The sequence below is a fragment of the Bombina bombina genome, chromosome 12, assembly GCF_027579735.1.
Source record: "Bombina bombina isolate aBomBom1 chromosome 12, aBomBom1.pri, whole genome shotgun sequence".
Taxonomy (NCBI): domain Eukaryota; kingdom Metazoa; phylum Chordata; class Amphibia; order Anura; family Bombinatoridae; genus Bombina; species Bombina bombina.
The window spans coordinates 93,516,118-93,535,338 of record NC_069510.1 but is presented as its reverse complement, the minus strand read 5'-3'; the positions used below and the strand labels follow the sequence as shown (position 1 = coordinate 93,535,338).

The following is a 19,221-nucleotide window of genomic DNA, read 5'->3' as shown; positions in this document are numbered from 1 at the left end:
AGAGAAAGTCAGTGAGTTGTTAAACCAGTTTATAGTTGGATTGTGAGTTTTAAGCCATTGAATACCCAGAACCACAGGGGAAACAGGTGAACAGATTACATCAAAAGTAATAAATTCTCTATGGTGGTCAGTGGTACTCACCAGGAGGGGTACAGTTTCATAAACCACAGGACCAGTGGTGATTTCTCTACCATCTATTCCCCTAAGAAAAACAGGAGACTTTTTCTGGGTTAGCGGTATTTTATTTACAGTGACATACTCCTTATCTATGTATGAAGCAGTGGCTCCAGAATCAACTATCGCGGATGCGCTGGCCCGCTGTTGTTCCCACTGTAAGAGAAGAGACAGTGTTAAATAAGAATGAGTTTGTACCTGGGTAGTACAACAAAATGGCTGGTATGAAATCTTACCCTTGTTCTGTCTGAGAAGGGATGGACAATCTTTTACTGTGTGATCGTCAGAAGCACAATATAGGCAGAGATTTAAGTTGCGTCGTCTGAGTTTCTCTTGGGGAGAAAGAGGACCTTTTACGAATCCTATATCCATAGGTTCAGCCAAGATTTTAGTAGAGGAAGTAGTATGTGAGGTAGTAACTTGTTTTTTGTAAGAGAAATCATGTGAAGACCTCTCTTGCTGCCTTTCCCGGAGGCGTCTATCTATGGTGATGGACAGGGTCATCAAATCTTCTAGTGTAGAAGGTAGATCTATTCGTGAAAGTTCATCTTTAATAGGGTCAGACAAACCCAATCTAAACTGGTTCCGCAATGATAAGTTGTTCCACTGTGAATCTTTTGCCCATTTCTTGAATTCGGTGATGTAGTCTTCTACAACCCTCTTTTTCTGTCTCAAACCTCTCATGGCTGTTTCTGCAGTAAGCTGTTTGTATGGGTCCTCATACAGCTGACCCATAGCAGTGAAAAAATTCTCTAATGAGTTTAAGATTTCTTCATTGTTCTCAAAGAATGTATTCGCCCAAGTACGGGGTTCACCCCTTAAGTATGATATCGTAGTAAGAACCCTCACCCTATCAGTAGGATAGGTATGAGGTTTTAATGCAAACATAAGCAAGCATGCGTTTTTGAATTCTCTATACTGGGATCTATCCCCATGGAATTTTTCTGGGGGACTAACTTGGGGCTCAGAGCCAGAAATTCTTTTGTCAACCACATCCCTAATATAAGCTTTTATAGTCTCATTCTCTGTTTTAAGGGAATTGAGACCATCAGTTAATAAATCAACCCTTTGTTGAAGGGCAATTATGTGTGGGTTGGTCTCAGCTGGGTCCATATTACTTTATGGCTTAGTATTCTGTCACACCCGTATGCAAATCTGAAGAAAAGGAAATAATTTTTTAGTATCAATGGTTAGACCTCAATTGCCGAGACAAAATAGATGTATATTAGTGTAGCAGAAAGTTACTGAAAAATACAATGACAGGATGTATCTTCAATTGTAACACCAAGCTGTGATTTCTATAATGGTGGTGTAAATAGTATTACCCTATAGCTGCCTCATGTGCAGAGGAATGCACTGAGGGAATGCAGCAGGGAAATCGGTTTACACCCCAGAGGTCAGATAAAGTAAAATAGGTAAAAACAAAAAATAGAAATATGATGCACAACAACTATAAAATTATTCAATAGTTAGTGCAACAATTAATTAAATGAGGTGTGATTGGAAAAAAATAAGAATAAAGTATTATAGGAATATATCAATGTTGAATATTGTCCAATTAGCTTAAGAATTGAATAGGACTGAAATATTGTTGCAGCATACCACAGCAGAATTAATTATGAAGATTAGGCTTACCGGAGAAACTATTCGTTTGAGAGAGCTGAGTGATACAATGTATCGTTATAGAGCGATGTGTAGTCCGACTGTGCTGAAGTTGGCGTGTGACGTCACAGCCTCGTGGCTTGTATGAGCGTAATGGTATCCCAGCTGACTGCCGAAGCAGTGTAATCCGGAGCAAAAGAAAATGACAAAGTGTTAAAGGGCGCTGTGGATAAATAACATAATATAGTTTTACCAAATGCTGAATCGTATGAAATGTGAACAGTCTTCACTTTGGTAGATTGATCTGGTTGCGTGAATCCGTCTGTTAGGAAACTCAGTACAGAGCAGGAGTTGGCTTGTAGTGTATGAGAGGTATAACTTCAATACTAAGCACTATGTGAAGTGGGAGGCAACCTTAAATAGGGTGGAGAGGATAAGGTGAGCAGAGAATTAAAGGGATAGTGATTACTGACAGGTAATATGAGAGGAAACCCTGACAGTGACACACTGCAGGCAAACAAGGTGACACACTGCAGGCAAACAAGGTGACACACTGCTGGCATACTAGGTGAAATACTCAAGGCAAATGAGGTGACACACTGCAGGCATACTAGGTGAAACACTGCAGGCATACTAGGCGACACACTGCAGGCAAATAAGGTGACACACTGCAGGCATATAGATGACACACTGTAGGCAAACTAGGTGACACACTCAAAGCAAACAAGGTGACACACTCAAAGCAAACGAGGTGACACACTGCAGGAACACTAGGTGACACACTTCAGGCACACTAGGTGACACTCTGCAGGCATACTAGGTGACACACTGCAGGCATATTATCTTTGTGTATATGACACATAACGTGGCTTCTGCTTGCTGTTTGATATTTAGCAGACCTGTTACTGTAATGAATTATTACACTAAGGACCAGATCTGGATTATGATGCATAGGATCAGGGTGAGATATAACATCAGTCAGGTTATGAAGCAGTGAACCTATCAGTGCCCCTCTGCTGTCAGTCAGATATCACTGCTCCATACAAAGGAGTTTTTTCTGCACATGAAGTGGGGAGACTAACGGGATTGCACTAGGAGGAACCTTCTGTCTTTTTTATCTTTGCAGAGTGAGAATTGGAGTGGAAACCTTTGGGAAGAGCAGCCTATGTTACTATCCACGAAGAATAAACTAATTCATCTTTGGATGAATCACTGACCCAGTTCAAAGGGACATTACTATTATAGGAATGTATGGTATAAGGGGCATATTGATGCCACACTGTATTTTACATTGAGATTGTATTGGTCAAATTAGATTTGGGTGTCATATACCTTTAACTGCCTTCCTGCCTGCAGCATTTTCTACTTACTGATTTATAGATTATTTGCAGTCTATTGGGGGTAAGATACCACCTGGTAAGAAATGTATAATTAGTTTCTTGTATTTTAGTGGATATGGATGATCTTTTGTTATTGAAAAAGCTGTGGACCCAGGGGTCAAGTCGGGCAGGAACGCATGGGAAAGGAGTTCTCCTGCACTATTTTTGAAGGGGGAACTAAGTTCCCTCTGGACAGAGGACAGAAACACTTCAGTAAACACCACTGCTTCTGGAGGAGGAGCTGGAGCACAGTCTGGTTAGAGGGATAGTAAGATCCTCTAGTAATGGGCAGTAACACTTCCTGCAATACACTAAATGCAAGCTACTCGTGGTCCTGCAGTGTTATCACCCCTGTTCTAAATATTATCTTTATTATCTTTCATCTTTAAGGACTTATATGAACTGACTTGTTTAATATTTTCTCATTCACATTGTTATCCATATCTTATGCCTTAGAGGATATATAGGCGCTGTATAATCCTTGTACCCATATATGTATATATATATATATATATATATATATATATATATATATATATATATATACACACATACACACTGTATTTATATGTATATAATCTATACACTTTGGTTAATGAAAGCATATTAAATCCAATGAAGGGTTGAATAATCTTTGGGCCTGAGAATCCTCCTCTGTCACAGACTCTCACCCACTTAATGTGCAATAGTCCTATTTCTGCTGAGGGGAGCTAAGTAACCCCAGAGCAAGCCACACAGAAATGTAAGAACCATGTCATCGATAAAGCGGTGGTATGTTTTGATGTTATCTGTGATAACCCTTTCACAGATAACATCAAAACATACCACCGCTTTATCGATGACATCATAGTAATATGGGAACATAATGACAACAACAATACAGTTCAAGATTTCGTTAACTATATTAACACTAATGACTTTAACCTAACATTCACAGATAAAACAAACTCTAAAGAAATCGGATTCTTAGACCTCATACTTTATCAGGAAGAAAACTCAGTTCAAACAAAATTATATAGTAAAGCCACAGACAGTAACAGCTACTTAACAGCAAATAGCTGCCATCATCCAGCATGGATACAAAGTATACCATACGGACAATTTCAGCGCATAAAAAGAAATTGTTCCAGACAGGCAGATTTTCTACATGAATAAGAAATTCTAACAAATAAACTACCAAATAAAGGGTATAAAACCGATAATATACATTAAGCATTTAACAAGGTCAACAAAATGAATAGAGACACACTACTAAAAAACACTAAGAAAAATAACAAAAAACAAAAAGATATACCACTAATGATTACAACATATAATGAAGGAGCTAATGCCATCAAAACCATCCTAAATAAACACTGGCATATATTAAAAAAAGACACCCTGCTAAATGAAGTAACTAAGAATAACCTGAAATTGGTTTTCAGAAAGGGTATAAATATTAGAGCAACTTTAGCTCCAAGTAAACTTAAATCAACAACTAAGACAGTAAAAACTACCAACTGGTTGCAAAATAAGACAAAAGGTTTCTTCAAATGTAACCGGCTGCACTGCGAGGCTTGTAAACACCACTACAGTAATAACAAACCTACTAAAAAAATTACTTCATCCTCAAATAACAAAAGCTGGGAATTTGACTCCATCACAAACTGCAAAACAGACTATGTGGTGTACCTTATTGAATGTGAGTGTAAGCTTCAATATGTAGGACGCACCACTAGACCCTACAAAACTAGGCTTCTAGAACACATTAGAAATATTGAAAGCAGTTTCAAAAAACATAGCGTCTCAAATCACTTCCGCTTGATACATGATTCTAATCCCTCATGTTTAAGAGGAACTATACTTAAACATATTAGAGATCCACCAGAAGGAGTAAGTAGAGAACTACATTTAAGACGGAGGGAAACTCAATGGATTCACAAACTAGATTCTATGACTCCCAAAGGCCTCAATAAGGACATAGATATAGCAGCCTTCCTGATCCAGTAGTCCATACACATATAAACTCCATCTGTGTACATATACTTCTTAATAATACAAGAAAACTATCTATATCTATCTATATCTTAAAATGCTAAGATTAACTTTATCATAGCATATTACTATACACTTGACAACAGCTCTTAGTAGACTCTAAGTCATACTAACTATGTACCTTTAGATCAATATATACTAATTACTCTGAGAACTAATGTTAAGAAGATGGTGTGAAAATGAAACTGTATATGTATATGTATTGTCCTCATGCTCATATCAGTCTAATCCCGGTATACAAAAAACTATGTACCATATAGAAAAACATCATCTTTAATATAGAGCATATATCCTATACAAAGGAATATATATCTACAATATACTAATACATAAATATTCCAGAATATATTCTATACTTAAGCTCTCCTAATAGGTTGAATTACAATTTATATCCTCAAAATAAATTCAATAACAAATACACTATAATATTACAATAATATCTATAAGGTAATTTATACAATTTCTAATTATTTGTATTCCTCTACATTCAACATTCCGATGTATGTAGTACACAATATATGCTCTATATTTTCCAGCAATGTGTAATAATCAGGTCAGGTCTATTGACATGGACAAGTACAAAAAGTCCTAGATAAATATCAATTATCTTCAAGGTCCTAATATATAAAACAAATATCACAATATCAAGTTTATTATGACACAATATAAGATATGTCCATACTAATTGTGAATCACCATATTACAAATTGCAATTACACTACTTAAGAATTTTTAAAGGGAACATCGATTTTATATTATACACTTTAAATGTTTATAATCGACTGTATTTTAAACTTCGTTCCACCAACTCCGTGTGAGATCTATAACGATACCTACAATATGGGAGTTAGGGTAGACTAAAAAACTACATATCCCATAAGCCTTAGCTGTACCTAATAAATCAGCACACAACTACGTCAGGCCAAAGGACACACCACGTAGCCAATTATCTCAATACTTCACAGCACCTACGTTGTGCTAAAACTATTATACGAAGCACGTCATGACACGCTGGCACGTATGACCAATTATACGCAGAGGGCGTGCCGCCGCCCGAAGCGTACAAAAATGGTGATTACGGCCCAGCAATATACACACCCCTCTGAAGAAGAAGGAACTATCGAAAGTAACCTTTGAAACGCGTCAGGGAACTAATCTTTTATTATACATTTTAACTGTTTCTTTGTTAACTTGTTTTTAGACATTATTGTACCTCCTTTTAGCTAGACTTCTAGCGCTATTTTACGAATAACTTTGTACTGCATAATCCTCACTTTGGATTAAGTAACAGCTGTGTGGAGCCTCTTTACGGAGCCTTCAACAAAGATTGGGGAATTTTAACTGACACCCACTCGTGGAGGGACCTATTCAGGTCCTATATGCTACATACATACCTCATTTTGTTTGAGGATGTTAAATGTGAGTGCTATGTGAATTGCATTTCTGTACTTTGCTGTAAATAAAACTGTGTTACACTATATATTCTTTCTTGTCTCCCTGGGTATCCTTACGCCGGAGAAAGTTTATACCGAGACAGAGAAAGTACTCCAAGAGGCTAACCACTAATCTACATAGGAAGCTCAAGGGATACATCTAACATCAGAAGCACATCTCTGCATACTCCAGGAGGCTAACGAAACTGGAATATCCATCTCATCTAGATACAAGGAGGATATCTAACTACCTACACATACCCCCAGTGCGGCATACTTACCTCATTAGATTGGGGTAATATCTGGTAAGGGTATTAAATATCATCTATTACTTCATATCAACTATATGTTGGAGATACACCTCGGACTAAATACACTTTAAGGACTTATATGAACTGACTTGTTTAATATTTTCTCATTCACATTGTTATCCATATCTTATGCCTTAGAGGATATATAGACGCTGTGTAATCCTTGTACCCATATTTTCTCTTACTGACTGGGGTCATACACCTCATCCAGTATTTGTCTTATATAGCTGCCATTATATCCTACCCACTCCTGACTAGCGCCTACTTTAGAGTAACGCTTGTATCTACTCAGTGTTCTGAGTGGCCACATTCTACTTGCACCTTCATATATACATATATATATATATTGAAAACAAATGCACTCTCAGGTCTTCTTAATAGTGAGTCAAAAAAACTAAATTTATTGATGTTTCGGGGTTCACACAGACCCCATCATCATTCTGATAAAGGGTTCTGTGTGAACCCCTAAACGTCAATACATTTTGTTTTTTTGACTCACTATTAAGAAGACCTGAGAGTGCATTTGTTTGCAAAATATTCATTTCATTTTTGCACCCAGGCGGATGACCCAGGAGGGTGGATTCACTTCTAGGATTTTGAGATATATATATATATATATAAAACATAATTTATGTAAGAACTTACCTGATAAATTCACTTACCTGATAAATAGTGACGTATGGGATATACAATCCTACCAGGAGGGGCAAAGTTTCACAAACCTCAAAATGCCTATGAATACACCCCTCACCACACCCACAATTCAGTTTAATGAATAGCCAAGTAGTGGGGTGATAAAATAAGGAGTAGAAAGGCATGCAAAAAGAGGAACTGGAAATATAATTGTGCTTTTATACAAAAAATCATAACCACTATAAAAAGGGTGGGTCTCATGGACTCTTGCCAATATGAAAGATATAAATTATGTTTTCTTTCATGTAATTGGCAAGTGTCCATGAGCTAGTGGCGTATGGGATAGAAATACCCAAGATGTGGAAGTCCACAGAAGAGTCACTAGAGAGGGAGGGATAAAATAAAAACAGCCATTTTCTGCTGAAAAAAATAAATCCACAAAAAAATAAGTTTTTCTCATAAATTTAAAGAAAAAAACTTAAAACATAAGCAAAAGAGTCAAACTGAAACAGCTGCCTTAAGAACTTTTCTACCAAAGACTGCGTCAGAAGAGGCAAATATATCAAAATGGTAAAATTTAGTAAATGTATGCAAAGAAGACCAAGTTGCTGCTTTGCAAATTTAGGGGTCGATCCGATAAAAATCGTCGCCCGCAAAAGCCGGCGACGCCAATATTTACGCTGGTTTGGTATCACATATACGGCGTAACCTAGAAGTTACGCGCGTATATTTCTGCCGTCGCCCGTAGTATTTTGGGCCATAGGCAGGTATACCAAACCAGCGCAGTTTGGTATCCAATATGCAGCGTAAGGACTTACATGGCGAAAATGGAGAAATCTTACTCCATTTTCACCTCGCCACAAAAAGCAGCCGTAAGAAGCCTTACGCTGACTATTGGAGCCCCGTAACTCCCTAAACTAGCTAGAAAATAAACCTAACGCATGCGCAATGTCTATCTACCTGTCACCCGCGATCTGCTAAATAAAACCTAACACCTAACGCATGCGCAATGTCTATCTACCTGTCAACCGCGACCCCCCCCCCCCCGAAATCCCTAATAAAGTTATTAACCCATAAACCGCCGCTCCCGGACCCCGCCGCCATCTACATAAACTAACCCCCTACTGTGAGCCCCTAAAACCGCCGCCATCTACCTTATCTATCCCCTAATCTGACCCCTTACACCGCCGCCACCTATATAAAAATTATTAACCCTTAATCTAATCCCCCTATACCGCCGCCAGCTATATTAATATTATTAACCCCTAATGTAAGCCCCTTACACCGCCGCCATCTCTATTAAAATTATTAACCCCTAATTTAATCTACCTACCCCGCCGCCAGCTATATTATCTATATTAACCCTAAGTATATTATAGTTAATATAGTTATTACATTATATATATTAACTATATTAACCCTAATTATATTAGGGTTAATATAGTTAATATAGTTACTATAGTATTTATATTAACTATATTAACTCTATCTAACCCTAACACCCCTAACTAAATTTATATTAAATTAATCTAATTCATATTATAAACTAAAATATTCCTATTTAAATCTAAATACTTACCTATAAAATAAACCCTAAGATAGCTACAATATAATTAATAATTACATTGTAGCTATGTTAGGGTTAATATTTATTTTACAGGTAAATTGTTAATTATTTTAACTAGGTATAATAGCTATTAAATAGTTATTAACTATTTAATATCTACCTAGTTAAAATAATTACCCAATTACCTGTAAAATAAATCCTAACCTAAGTTACAAATACACCTACTATCAATAAATTAAATAAACTACAAATATCTATCTAAAAATACAATTAAATTAACTAAACTAAATTACAAAAAAAAAACACTAAATTACAAAAAATAAAAAAAAATTACAAGATTTTTAAGCTAATTACACCTATTCTAAGCCCCCTAATAAAATAATAAAGCCCCCCAAAATAAAAAAAATTCCCTGCCCTATTCTAAATTAAAAAAAGTTCAAAGCTCTTTACCTTACCAGCCCTTAAAAGGGCCTTTTGTGGGGCATGCCCCAAAGAATTCAGCTGTTTTGCATTTAAAAACATATACAAAACCCCCCCCCATTACAACCCACCACCCACATACCCCTATTCTAAACCCACCCAAACCCCCATTAAAAAAGCCTAACACTACCCCCCTGAAGATCTCCCTACCTTGTCTTCACCACACCGGGCCGAACTCCTCATCGGATCCGGGCGATGTCTTGCTCCAAGCGGCAAAGAAGAATTCTTCCTCCAGCGATGTCTTCCTCCAAGCGGCAAAGAAGAATTCTTCCTCCCGGCGACGTCTTCCTCCAAGCGGCAGCAAAGTCTTCTTCCTTCCGGCAGCATCTTCCATGAAGCAGCATCTTCAATCTTCTTTCTTCGCTCCGCCACCGCGGAGCATCCATCCCGGCCGACGACTGAACGACGAATGAGGTACCTTTAAATGACGTCATCCAAGATGGCGTCCGCCAAATTACGATTGGCTGATAGGATTCTATCAGCCAATCGGAATTAAGTTAGAAAAATCTGATTGGCTGATTGAATCAGCCAATCAGATTCAAGTTCAATCCGATTGGCTGAACCAATCAGCCAATCAGATTGAACTTGAATCTGATTGGCTGATTCAATCAGCCAATCAGATTTTTCTACCTTAATTCCGATTGGCTGATAGAATCCTATCAGCCAATCGGAATTCGACGGACGCCATCTTGGATGACGTCATTTAAAGGAACCTCATTCGTAGGGAAGTCGTCGTGCCGGAAGGATGCTCCACGGCGGAGGAGCGAAGTAAGAAGATTGAAGATGCCGATTTGCTTGAAGACGTCGCCGATGGAAGAAGACTCTCTGCTGCTTGCTTCAAGACATCGCCCGGATGGAAGAAGACTTCACTGCCGCTTGCTGGAACACATCGCCCGGATCGGATCAGGAGTTCTGCCCGGCGGGGTGAATATAAGGTAGGGAGATCTTCAGGGGGGGTAGTGTTAGGTTTATTTAAGGGGGGTTTGGGTTAGATTAGGGATATGTGGGTGGTGGGTTGTAATGTTGGGGGGTGGTATTGTGTTTTTTTTTTTGCAGGCAAAAGAGCAGTTTTCTTTGGGGCATGCCCCCACAAAAGTCCCTTTTAAGGGCTGGTAAGGTAAAAGAGCTTTGAACTTGTTTTAATTTAGAATAGGGTAGGGAATTTTTTTATTTTGGGGGGCTTTATTATTTTATTAGGGGGCTTAGAATAGGTGTAATTAGCTTAAAAATCTTGTAATCTTTTTTTTATTTTTTGTAATTTAGTGTTTGTTTGTTTTTGTAATTTAGTTTAGTTTATTTAATTGTATTTTTAGATAGATATTTGTAGTTTATTTAATTTATTGATAGTGTAGGTGTATTTGTAATTTAGGTTAGGATTTATTTTACAGGTAATTGGGTAACTATTTTAACTAGGTAGCTATTAAATAGTTAATAACTATTTAATAGCTATTATACCTAGTTAAAATAATTAACAATTTACCTGTAAAATAAATATAAACCCTAACATAGCTATAATGTAATTATTAATTACATTGTAGCTATCTTAGGGTTTATTTTATAGGTAAGTATTTAGATTTAAATAGGAATATATTAATTAATAATATTAATATTAGATTTATTTTAATAAGAGTTTAGTTAGGATGTTAGAGTTAGATAGGGTTATTATACTTAATATATATATAATATAATAACGATATTAACTATATTAACCTTAATATAATTAGGGTTAATATAGTTAATATAGCTGGCGGCGGTGTAGGGGGATTAGATTAGGGGTTAATACATTTATTATAGGTGGCCGCGGTGTAGGGGGATGTAGATTGTAGGCAAAAGAGCAGTTTACTTTGTGACAAAGCCCCGCCAAAAGCCCTTTTAAGGGCTGGCAAAAGAGCTGTTACTTTGGGGCATGCCCCGCAAAAAGCCCTTTTAAGGGCTGGCAAAAGAGCTGTTACTTTGGGGCAATGCCACGCAAAAAGCCCTTTTCAGGGCTATTTGTAGGGTTAGACTTAGGTTTAGTGGTAGGGATAGTTTAGTATTTTAGGGGTTAAATAATTTAATATAGATGGCGGCGGGGTAGGGGGATTAGATTACGGGTTAATAATTTTAAAATAGCGGCGGGGTAGGGGCTCACTTTAGGGGGTAGGTAAGGTAGATGGCGGCGGTGTTAGGGGCTCACTTTAGGGGGTTATAGATTTAATATAGCTGGCGGCGGTTTAGGGGTTAATAACTTTATTAGGTTGCGGCGGGGTTTGGGAGCGGCGGTTTAGGGGTTAATACATATTTTATTGTTAGGATAGAGAGGGGGGATAGCGGATAGAGGGTTAGACGTGTCGGGCTATGTTAGGGAGGCGTGTTAGACGTGTCGGGCTATGTTAGGGAGGCGTGTTAGACAGTGCGGGTGATTTAGACTTTAGTCAGGTTTTGTAGGCGCTGGCAGTTTCTAACGTGCCGCAAGTCACTGGCGACGCCAGAAATTTGTACTTGCGCAGATTTCTGGACATCGCTGGTTTGTCAGACTTACGGCACGTTAGCATCTGACGGCGACATATATGGGATAGCTCGAGTTGCGAGCTGAAACTGCGGGCGACGCTGGTTCCCTCGCTTGCGCCGCAAACTGCGATCTATATCGGATCGCGCCCCTGATCAACTGACGCTTCATTCTTAAAAGCCTAAGAAGTGGAGACTGATCTAGTAGAATGACCTGTGATCCTCTGAGGTGGAGACTGTTCTGCCTCCAAATAAGCCTTGTGAATCAAAAGCTTTAACCAAGATGCCAAAGAAATGGCAGATGCTTTCTGGCCTTTCCAGAAAAAACAACAAATAGACTAGAAGTCTTTCTGAAATCTTTAGCAGCTTCAACATAATATTTAAAAGCTCTTACAACATCCAAAGAATGTAAAGATCTTTCAAGAGTATTCTTAGGATTAGGACACAAAGAAGGTACAACAATTTATCTACTAATGTTGTTAGGATTCACAACCTTAGGAAGAAATTTAAACCAAGTCCGCAAAACAGCCTTATCCTGATGAAAGATCAGAAAAGGAGACTCATAAGAAAGAGCAGACAATTCAAAAACTCTTTTAGCTGAAGAGATAGCCAAAAGAAACAACACTTTCCAATAAAGTAGTTTAATGTCCAAAGAAGTCTTCAAAACCAAATAAAGACTCCAAGGAGGAGAGATTGATTCAATAACAGGCTTGATACGAACCAAATCCTGAACAAAACAGTGAATAACAGGAAGCTTAGCAATCTTTCTATGAAATAAAATAGAAAGAGCAGAGATTTGTCCCTTCAAAGTAATTGCAGACAAACCTTTATCCAAACCATCCTGAAGAAACTGTAAAATTCTAGGAATTATAAAAGAATGCCAGGAGAATTTATGAGAAGAACACCATGAAATACAGGTCTTCCAAACTCGATAATAAATCTTCCTTGAAACAGACTTACGAGCCTGTAGCATAGTATTAATCACTGAGTCAGAGAGACCTCTATGACTAAGCACTAAGCGTTCAATTTCCATACCTTCAAATTTAACAATGGCCCTTGAGACAGAAGGTCTGGTCTTAGAGGAAGTGGCCAAGGCTGGCAACCTGACATCCGGACAAGATCTGTATACCAAAACCTGTGAGGCCATGCTGGTGCTATCAGAAACACATACGATTGTTCCATATTGATCTTGGAGATCACTCTTCGAAGAAAAACTAGAGGCGGAAAGATATAAGCAGGTTGGTAAAACCAAGGAACTGCTAAATCATCCACCATCTCTGCCTGAGGATCCCTGGACCTGGCTAGTTACCTGGGAAGTTTCTTGTTTAGATGAGAAGTCTTCAGATCTATTTCTGGAAGACCCCACATCTATATAATCTGACAAAATACATCTGGATGGAGAGACCACTCCCCGGATATAAGGTATGACGGCTGAGATAATCGTCTTCCTACTTGTCTACACCTGAGATAAGAAATTAGACAAGAGCTGGATTCCGCCCAAGAAAGTATCCGAGATACTTCTTTCATAGCTAGGGGACTGCGAGTCCCACCCTGATGATTGACATATGCCACAGTTGTGATATTGTCCGTCTGAAAACAAATGAATGGTTCGCTCTTTAACAGAGGCCAAACCTGAAGAGCCCTGAAAATAGCACGGAGTTCTAAAATATTGATTGGTAACCTCGTCTCTTGAGGTTTCCAAACCCCTTGTGCTGTCAGAGATCCCCAGACATCTCCCCAACCTGAAAGACTTGCATCTGTTGTGATCACAGTCCAGGTAGGATGAACAAAAGAGGCCTCCTGATTTAAACAATGATGGTCTAACCACCAAGTCAGAGAGAGTTGAATGTTGGGATTTAAGTATATCAATTGTGATATCCCAGTATAATCCCTGCACCATTGTTTCAGCATACAAAGCTGCAGAGGTCTCATATAAAAAATGAGCAAAGGGATCGCATCCAATTCTGCAGTCATGAGACCTTAAACAGCATTTTGCGCCCTTGCGAGCTTAATTTTGCCCGCAAAAGGAAAAAACAGTCAATTAGAAAAAAAGGACCATACCCCAGGTAAGACAATAACTTCCTAAATCATGTTTCCCAAACTGAAACAGTCAGTCTGCAAAAGAAAATATACATAGACCTGACTCAAGGCAAATATAAGTAAAATACATATATTTAAAACTTTATATTAATACATAAAGCGCCAAACCATAGCTGAGAGTGTCTAAAATAATGAAACAATACTTACCGAAAGACACTCATCTACATATAGCAGACAGCCAAACCAGTACTGAAAACTATCAGCAATGGTATATGAGAGTATATCGTCGATCTGAAAAGGGAGGTAGGAGATGAATCCCTACGACCAATAACAGAGAACCTTTGAAAAGATTTCCCACAAGGAAAACTATAAAATCAATAGGCGATACTCCCTTCACATCCCTCTGACAAGCACTGTACTCTGAGAGGAACTGGGCTTCAGAATGCTTGGAAGCACTTATCATAGCTATCAAACTTACTTCACCACCTCCATAGGAGGCAACGTTTGTAAAACTGAATTGTGGGTGTGGTGAGTGGTGTATGTATTGGCATTTTGAGGTTTGGGAAACTTTGCCTCTCCTGGTAGAATTGTATATCCCATACTTCACTAGCTCATGGACTCTTGCCAATTACATGAAATATATATATATATATATATTTTAATTGTGAGGGAGGGTGGAAGTCTTAATGAGTTCTCACACTTTTTTTTGTAGGACTTGACCCCTGTGTGGACCATTCTTGGAATGTAATGTCAGACTATAAATCTTTTACCCACAATTTAGTATATGATGGAACTTTGTGTAGATCATCTTAGAGTAGTAGTTTATATAGTGTAAAGATTGTGTGCCTTGGGGGAGAGTCAAGTAAACATAAACCTCTCAAATGGCATTAAAGATCAGATGTTTATTGGGGTGGGTGTTTATAAAATAACGCATTTGGATATATGAGTACCAATTGAAAGAAATGTCTGGAAGTGTATCATGTAGCTTTTCAAGCGTTTTAAGCTTGTACTTCTTTATTACACCAGGGCAAAGTTGGTGGTCAACCCTGCTTTTATCTTCTGGAACAGGAGTGGCAACCCTAGGGCACACATGCCCAAGAGGGCACATTGATACTCTGCCCCCATACAACCGTCACAGGGCTCAACAAAGGCACCACACTGCCTACTGCCCACACTCGCATTTCATTCAGGTTTGATAAGCGGATTGCCTAATGCTACCTAATAGCAAACTACATTTCCCAGCATGCTGTGACCTAGAAGAGGATTGCCAATTTACCCACAAAAATGTTGGTCTTGAGAAAGACCTGTTATCAGGCCAAAACGTGTCGACAAACAACTGGTAAGCAAGATTCTGATACCCTAATAAGGTTTTTTATATATTTTGCAGTATTGTCCTTTTTTTTGTTTCACAGGGACACTCAGGAGCTTTTCACATCCACAGATGGGATTTCATTAACAGGAGATACTAAAGGTTCACCACAAACACTTTACTCTCACCATCAATTATTTTTGCATTCTTCAAGCTTGATTTATATTTTTATTTTTTGTTTTTATTTTTGTTTTTGGATTCTTTTTATTATTTTCACATCAGAGTATTTTTGTATTCGTATTTTTTTTTATATTCCACTATATTTCACATTTGAATATCTGGAAACAACTATACCTGTACCTCTTAAGGTACCCAGAGACCTCAAAATTATACACATAGATCTTTTTTTCTCTTTCACAAGTTTCATTGGACATCTATACTGGGACAATTCTAACTACAAAATCTTTATTGGGACATTCCATTCTATCATAACTACACCATCTCCATTTGCACTAGCCATTTTTGTCTTCGTATATATGTGATTACTGATGTTTACATATTTTTTATGTACACCAAGATTTTATAGGATTTTATAGAATTTTAAGTATATGACATCTATATTGTTGTTTATTTTATGTCACTCATGGATCCATGATTTTTTTATATTATTATTGTGTATAATAAAGTATTGTGCTTCACCTCAGCCTTCTAGGCGCTCACTTCATCTACTCCAACTATTGTTCTTGATAAGGTCCACTAGGAGACCTACTGAAGGGAGCTGTAGGTATACCTATTTGCGCTAGGTCTACTGATAACTATTTACCTAGAAGAGGATTGCGAATTTACCCACAAAAATGTTGGTCACTACTTGTCCACCACGTGAACTTGAGCTGTTGAAACCCCTCTTCAATATCCACTTGGAACTACTGTTTTGCACTGTCGGGTGGTGTGGGCTATTGCTGTCTTATTTTTTAATACAATGTTCCTTTATAGAAGACTGCTTCTACTTTCTACAAAAAAGGGTTAAACTAGTTGTCTGTGTTGCTGGTTCTCCTGTAAATAGAATATGTATAGCAGGAAGAGCTAGCTGTTACTTGGGACATTCCCAAGCATCACTGTATTTATTACCGCAGGTCATTCTCAGCAGATAAAGTCCCTGGCGCTCCAGGACACAGAGTATGTTGTCGCAGGAATATTCCACGAAGGACCCCCAGGAAGACCACATTCTTCTAAAGACTAAAAAAAAACAATAACAGACACTTTATCCAAAGAAATCGGCATTCCATGTTCATGAAACAACCTCTCGCTGCTAGAAAAAACAGAGGGCTTTGGATATTTCTAACGGTCATGTTTGTGTAACACGTATGTAGGAGATTATACAGATGAGATAATCATGCAGGGACTGGGACAGAGCACGGCGCTTGGCTTGGATTAAACTGTCACCTTGACTTCTAAAAGTGAGATGTAAATGCAAGAATACGAAACAGCTGTGGTTTAAATGCTACAAGTTAATGTATAGACTTGAGGCTGGTAAAAAATATTCCAATACTAATAAATGGTAACAGCATTAAAGGGACCATACAAAATGCAAAAAGTGTTAGAGCATTTTATTAATTACTATTGCCTGTATATAACTATGTATTTATCCCCAGAGCAGCAATGCATTACTGGGAACTACCACAAGCCAATGACAAGAGACATATATGTGCAGCCACAAATCAGCAGCTAGTTCCCAGTAGGGCATTGCTGCTCGTGAGCCTACCTAGGTATGCATTTCAAAAAGGATACTAAGAGAACAAAATCAATTTGATAATAGGAGAAAATTTAAAGGTCCCTTTAAAACTGGTTGCTCTGACTCCTGAAAGTTAAATGGGACATTAAACATCAAGGCCTAGATTATGAGTGGAGCGCTATGTAGCACTCCCACCTTAACTGCATTAGAAGCTTTTTGTGCACGTCGGGTAGCGCGCATAGAACAAGTTGAAATTAAAAAGTTATCGATTGCGTGCTAACCCGATGGGCGCAAAAAGATGAAGTTAGAATATTGCGCACGTTCACATATTCCCCCATAAAAGTCAATGGAGCAAAAAAGTGGGGGGAAAAACATAACACCCTACTCGCGTGCAAACCAGATTGCATATTCTCAAGTGCGCTAACCCAACATAACAATAGGAATATTTCACATTCCAATGTTCTTCCCATAGGAAAATATATTCTATTTAATCATAAATACATATTTCTATATATATATGATGGTATTTTGGTACAATATACAGTATATCTATACATATATATATATATATATATATATATATATATATATATATATACTTATATATATATATATATATATATATATATATATACACAGTAAAGGAAGGCACTCACTGGTCTTTTTCTTCAAATTAACTTTAATAATCGTGACGTTTCGGGGACACACTCCCCTTCCTCAGACAAAGACAAACTAAAAGTGACTGGACTTATAAAGCCAAACAAACCCCTCCCAGTGAAAATTGCGCCAAAACGGTTACCATGGTGATCCTCAAAAAACATTATAGTCATGTGATGAGTGTTACTCCTGTGAATTAGTGCTGTTCAACAAACTGTACAATGTTCACACATATGTATATTGCAACATATATAAATATTCAAAAGTTACATTAAGATGTGTGAAAAACAAACTGATATAAAAAGCATACTGTACCAATAACCACATAAAGTGAACATATATTATGGTAAAAAGTATCGTGGGAATAAACTATACATTTTCCTGCTCTCAAAGTGAATGAAATGAATAAATATCTAAGTGTCCCTTAACATATCTTGTGTCCCTGAATCAGTGTAACAGTGTCTATATCAAAGTGTATGTGAACTATGTTATATACATAATACCAGCCTTCTGGATGTTCTAAATAAAAATTCTGATTGCCAAACCTAATCAGAAAATCTGAGTAAATATCTAAACATTAATTTAAGAAAATGTTAATTTAAGAAAATGTTGTAAGCAGCGTTAGAGGATCAAAAGTACTGGTCATTTAAAAAATAATAGACTAGCCAGTTACAGCAGATAATACATCCTATATCGTATCACACAAACCTGATATGGCAATGCGGTTATGAGACCAACTATCGGCTCGTTTGTTCAATGCATTCTAACGTAGCCCTTACTTCTTATTAGCTCTAGGGAATCTTACCAGTTCCTTCTCTGTCTTGTATACCCACAGAATCACCGTAAATACAACGGATCTGAGAGAACAGCGTGACCCCGCGATGAATATCTGCGACGCACACAGCCGGCTGGTGTACTGACGTCATGCAGCTGCGCGCTGTGTTGTGTATCAGGTAGTCATGGCGACGGTACACGCTGTAGGGAAGATCTCGTAGTGGGAATGCTCTTCCTTGAATTACTCACATACTGTGTGGTCCAGCATTATCAAATATATAATTTGAATTAAGTCTACAGGACTCAGAGTAACCAATTGACTACGTGTGGTTGTATGTGTGGTACTGGACTCTAATCATTGTGTCTATAAACTATAGAGTGATTCAACAGCCCTACATATTCAACATATCTAATCAATCGGAGTGTGCCAAACATGTGTATATATACCTATATATATATATATATAAATAAGTAAAGATTTACAATATTCCACAAAAGTGAGTACACCCCTCACATTTTTATAAATATCTTATTATATCTTTTCATGTGACATACATAGTTAAAACCTTTATTAACCCCTTAGTGACCAGACCACTTTTCAATTTGTTG

General features: G+C 37.7%; 1 protein-coding gene across 1 annotated transcript in view; it reads right to left on the bottom strand.

The window, feature by feature from the left end:
• Positions 1-220: 220 nt before the first annotated feature.
• The window catches only part of LOC128642688 (uncharacterized), a 103,301-nt gene continuing 84,300 nt past the window's right edge, over positions 221-19,221 (bottom strand). Inside the window, exons 4-5 of the mRNA XM_053695467.1 lie at positions 411-1,240; positions 221-330 (exon numbers count right to left, since the gene is read on the bottom strand). Coding sequence (XP_053551442.1) covers positions 293-330; positions 411-1,240 — 868 coding nt within the window. The 3' untranslated portion in view covers positions 221-292. The remainder of the gene's footprint in view (positions 331-410; positions 1,241-19,221) is intronic.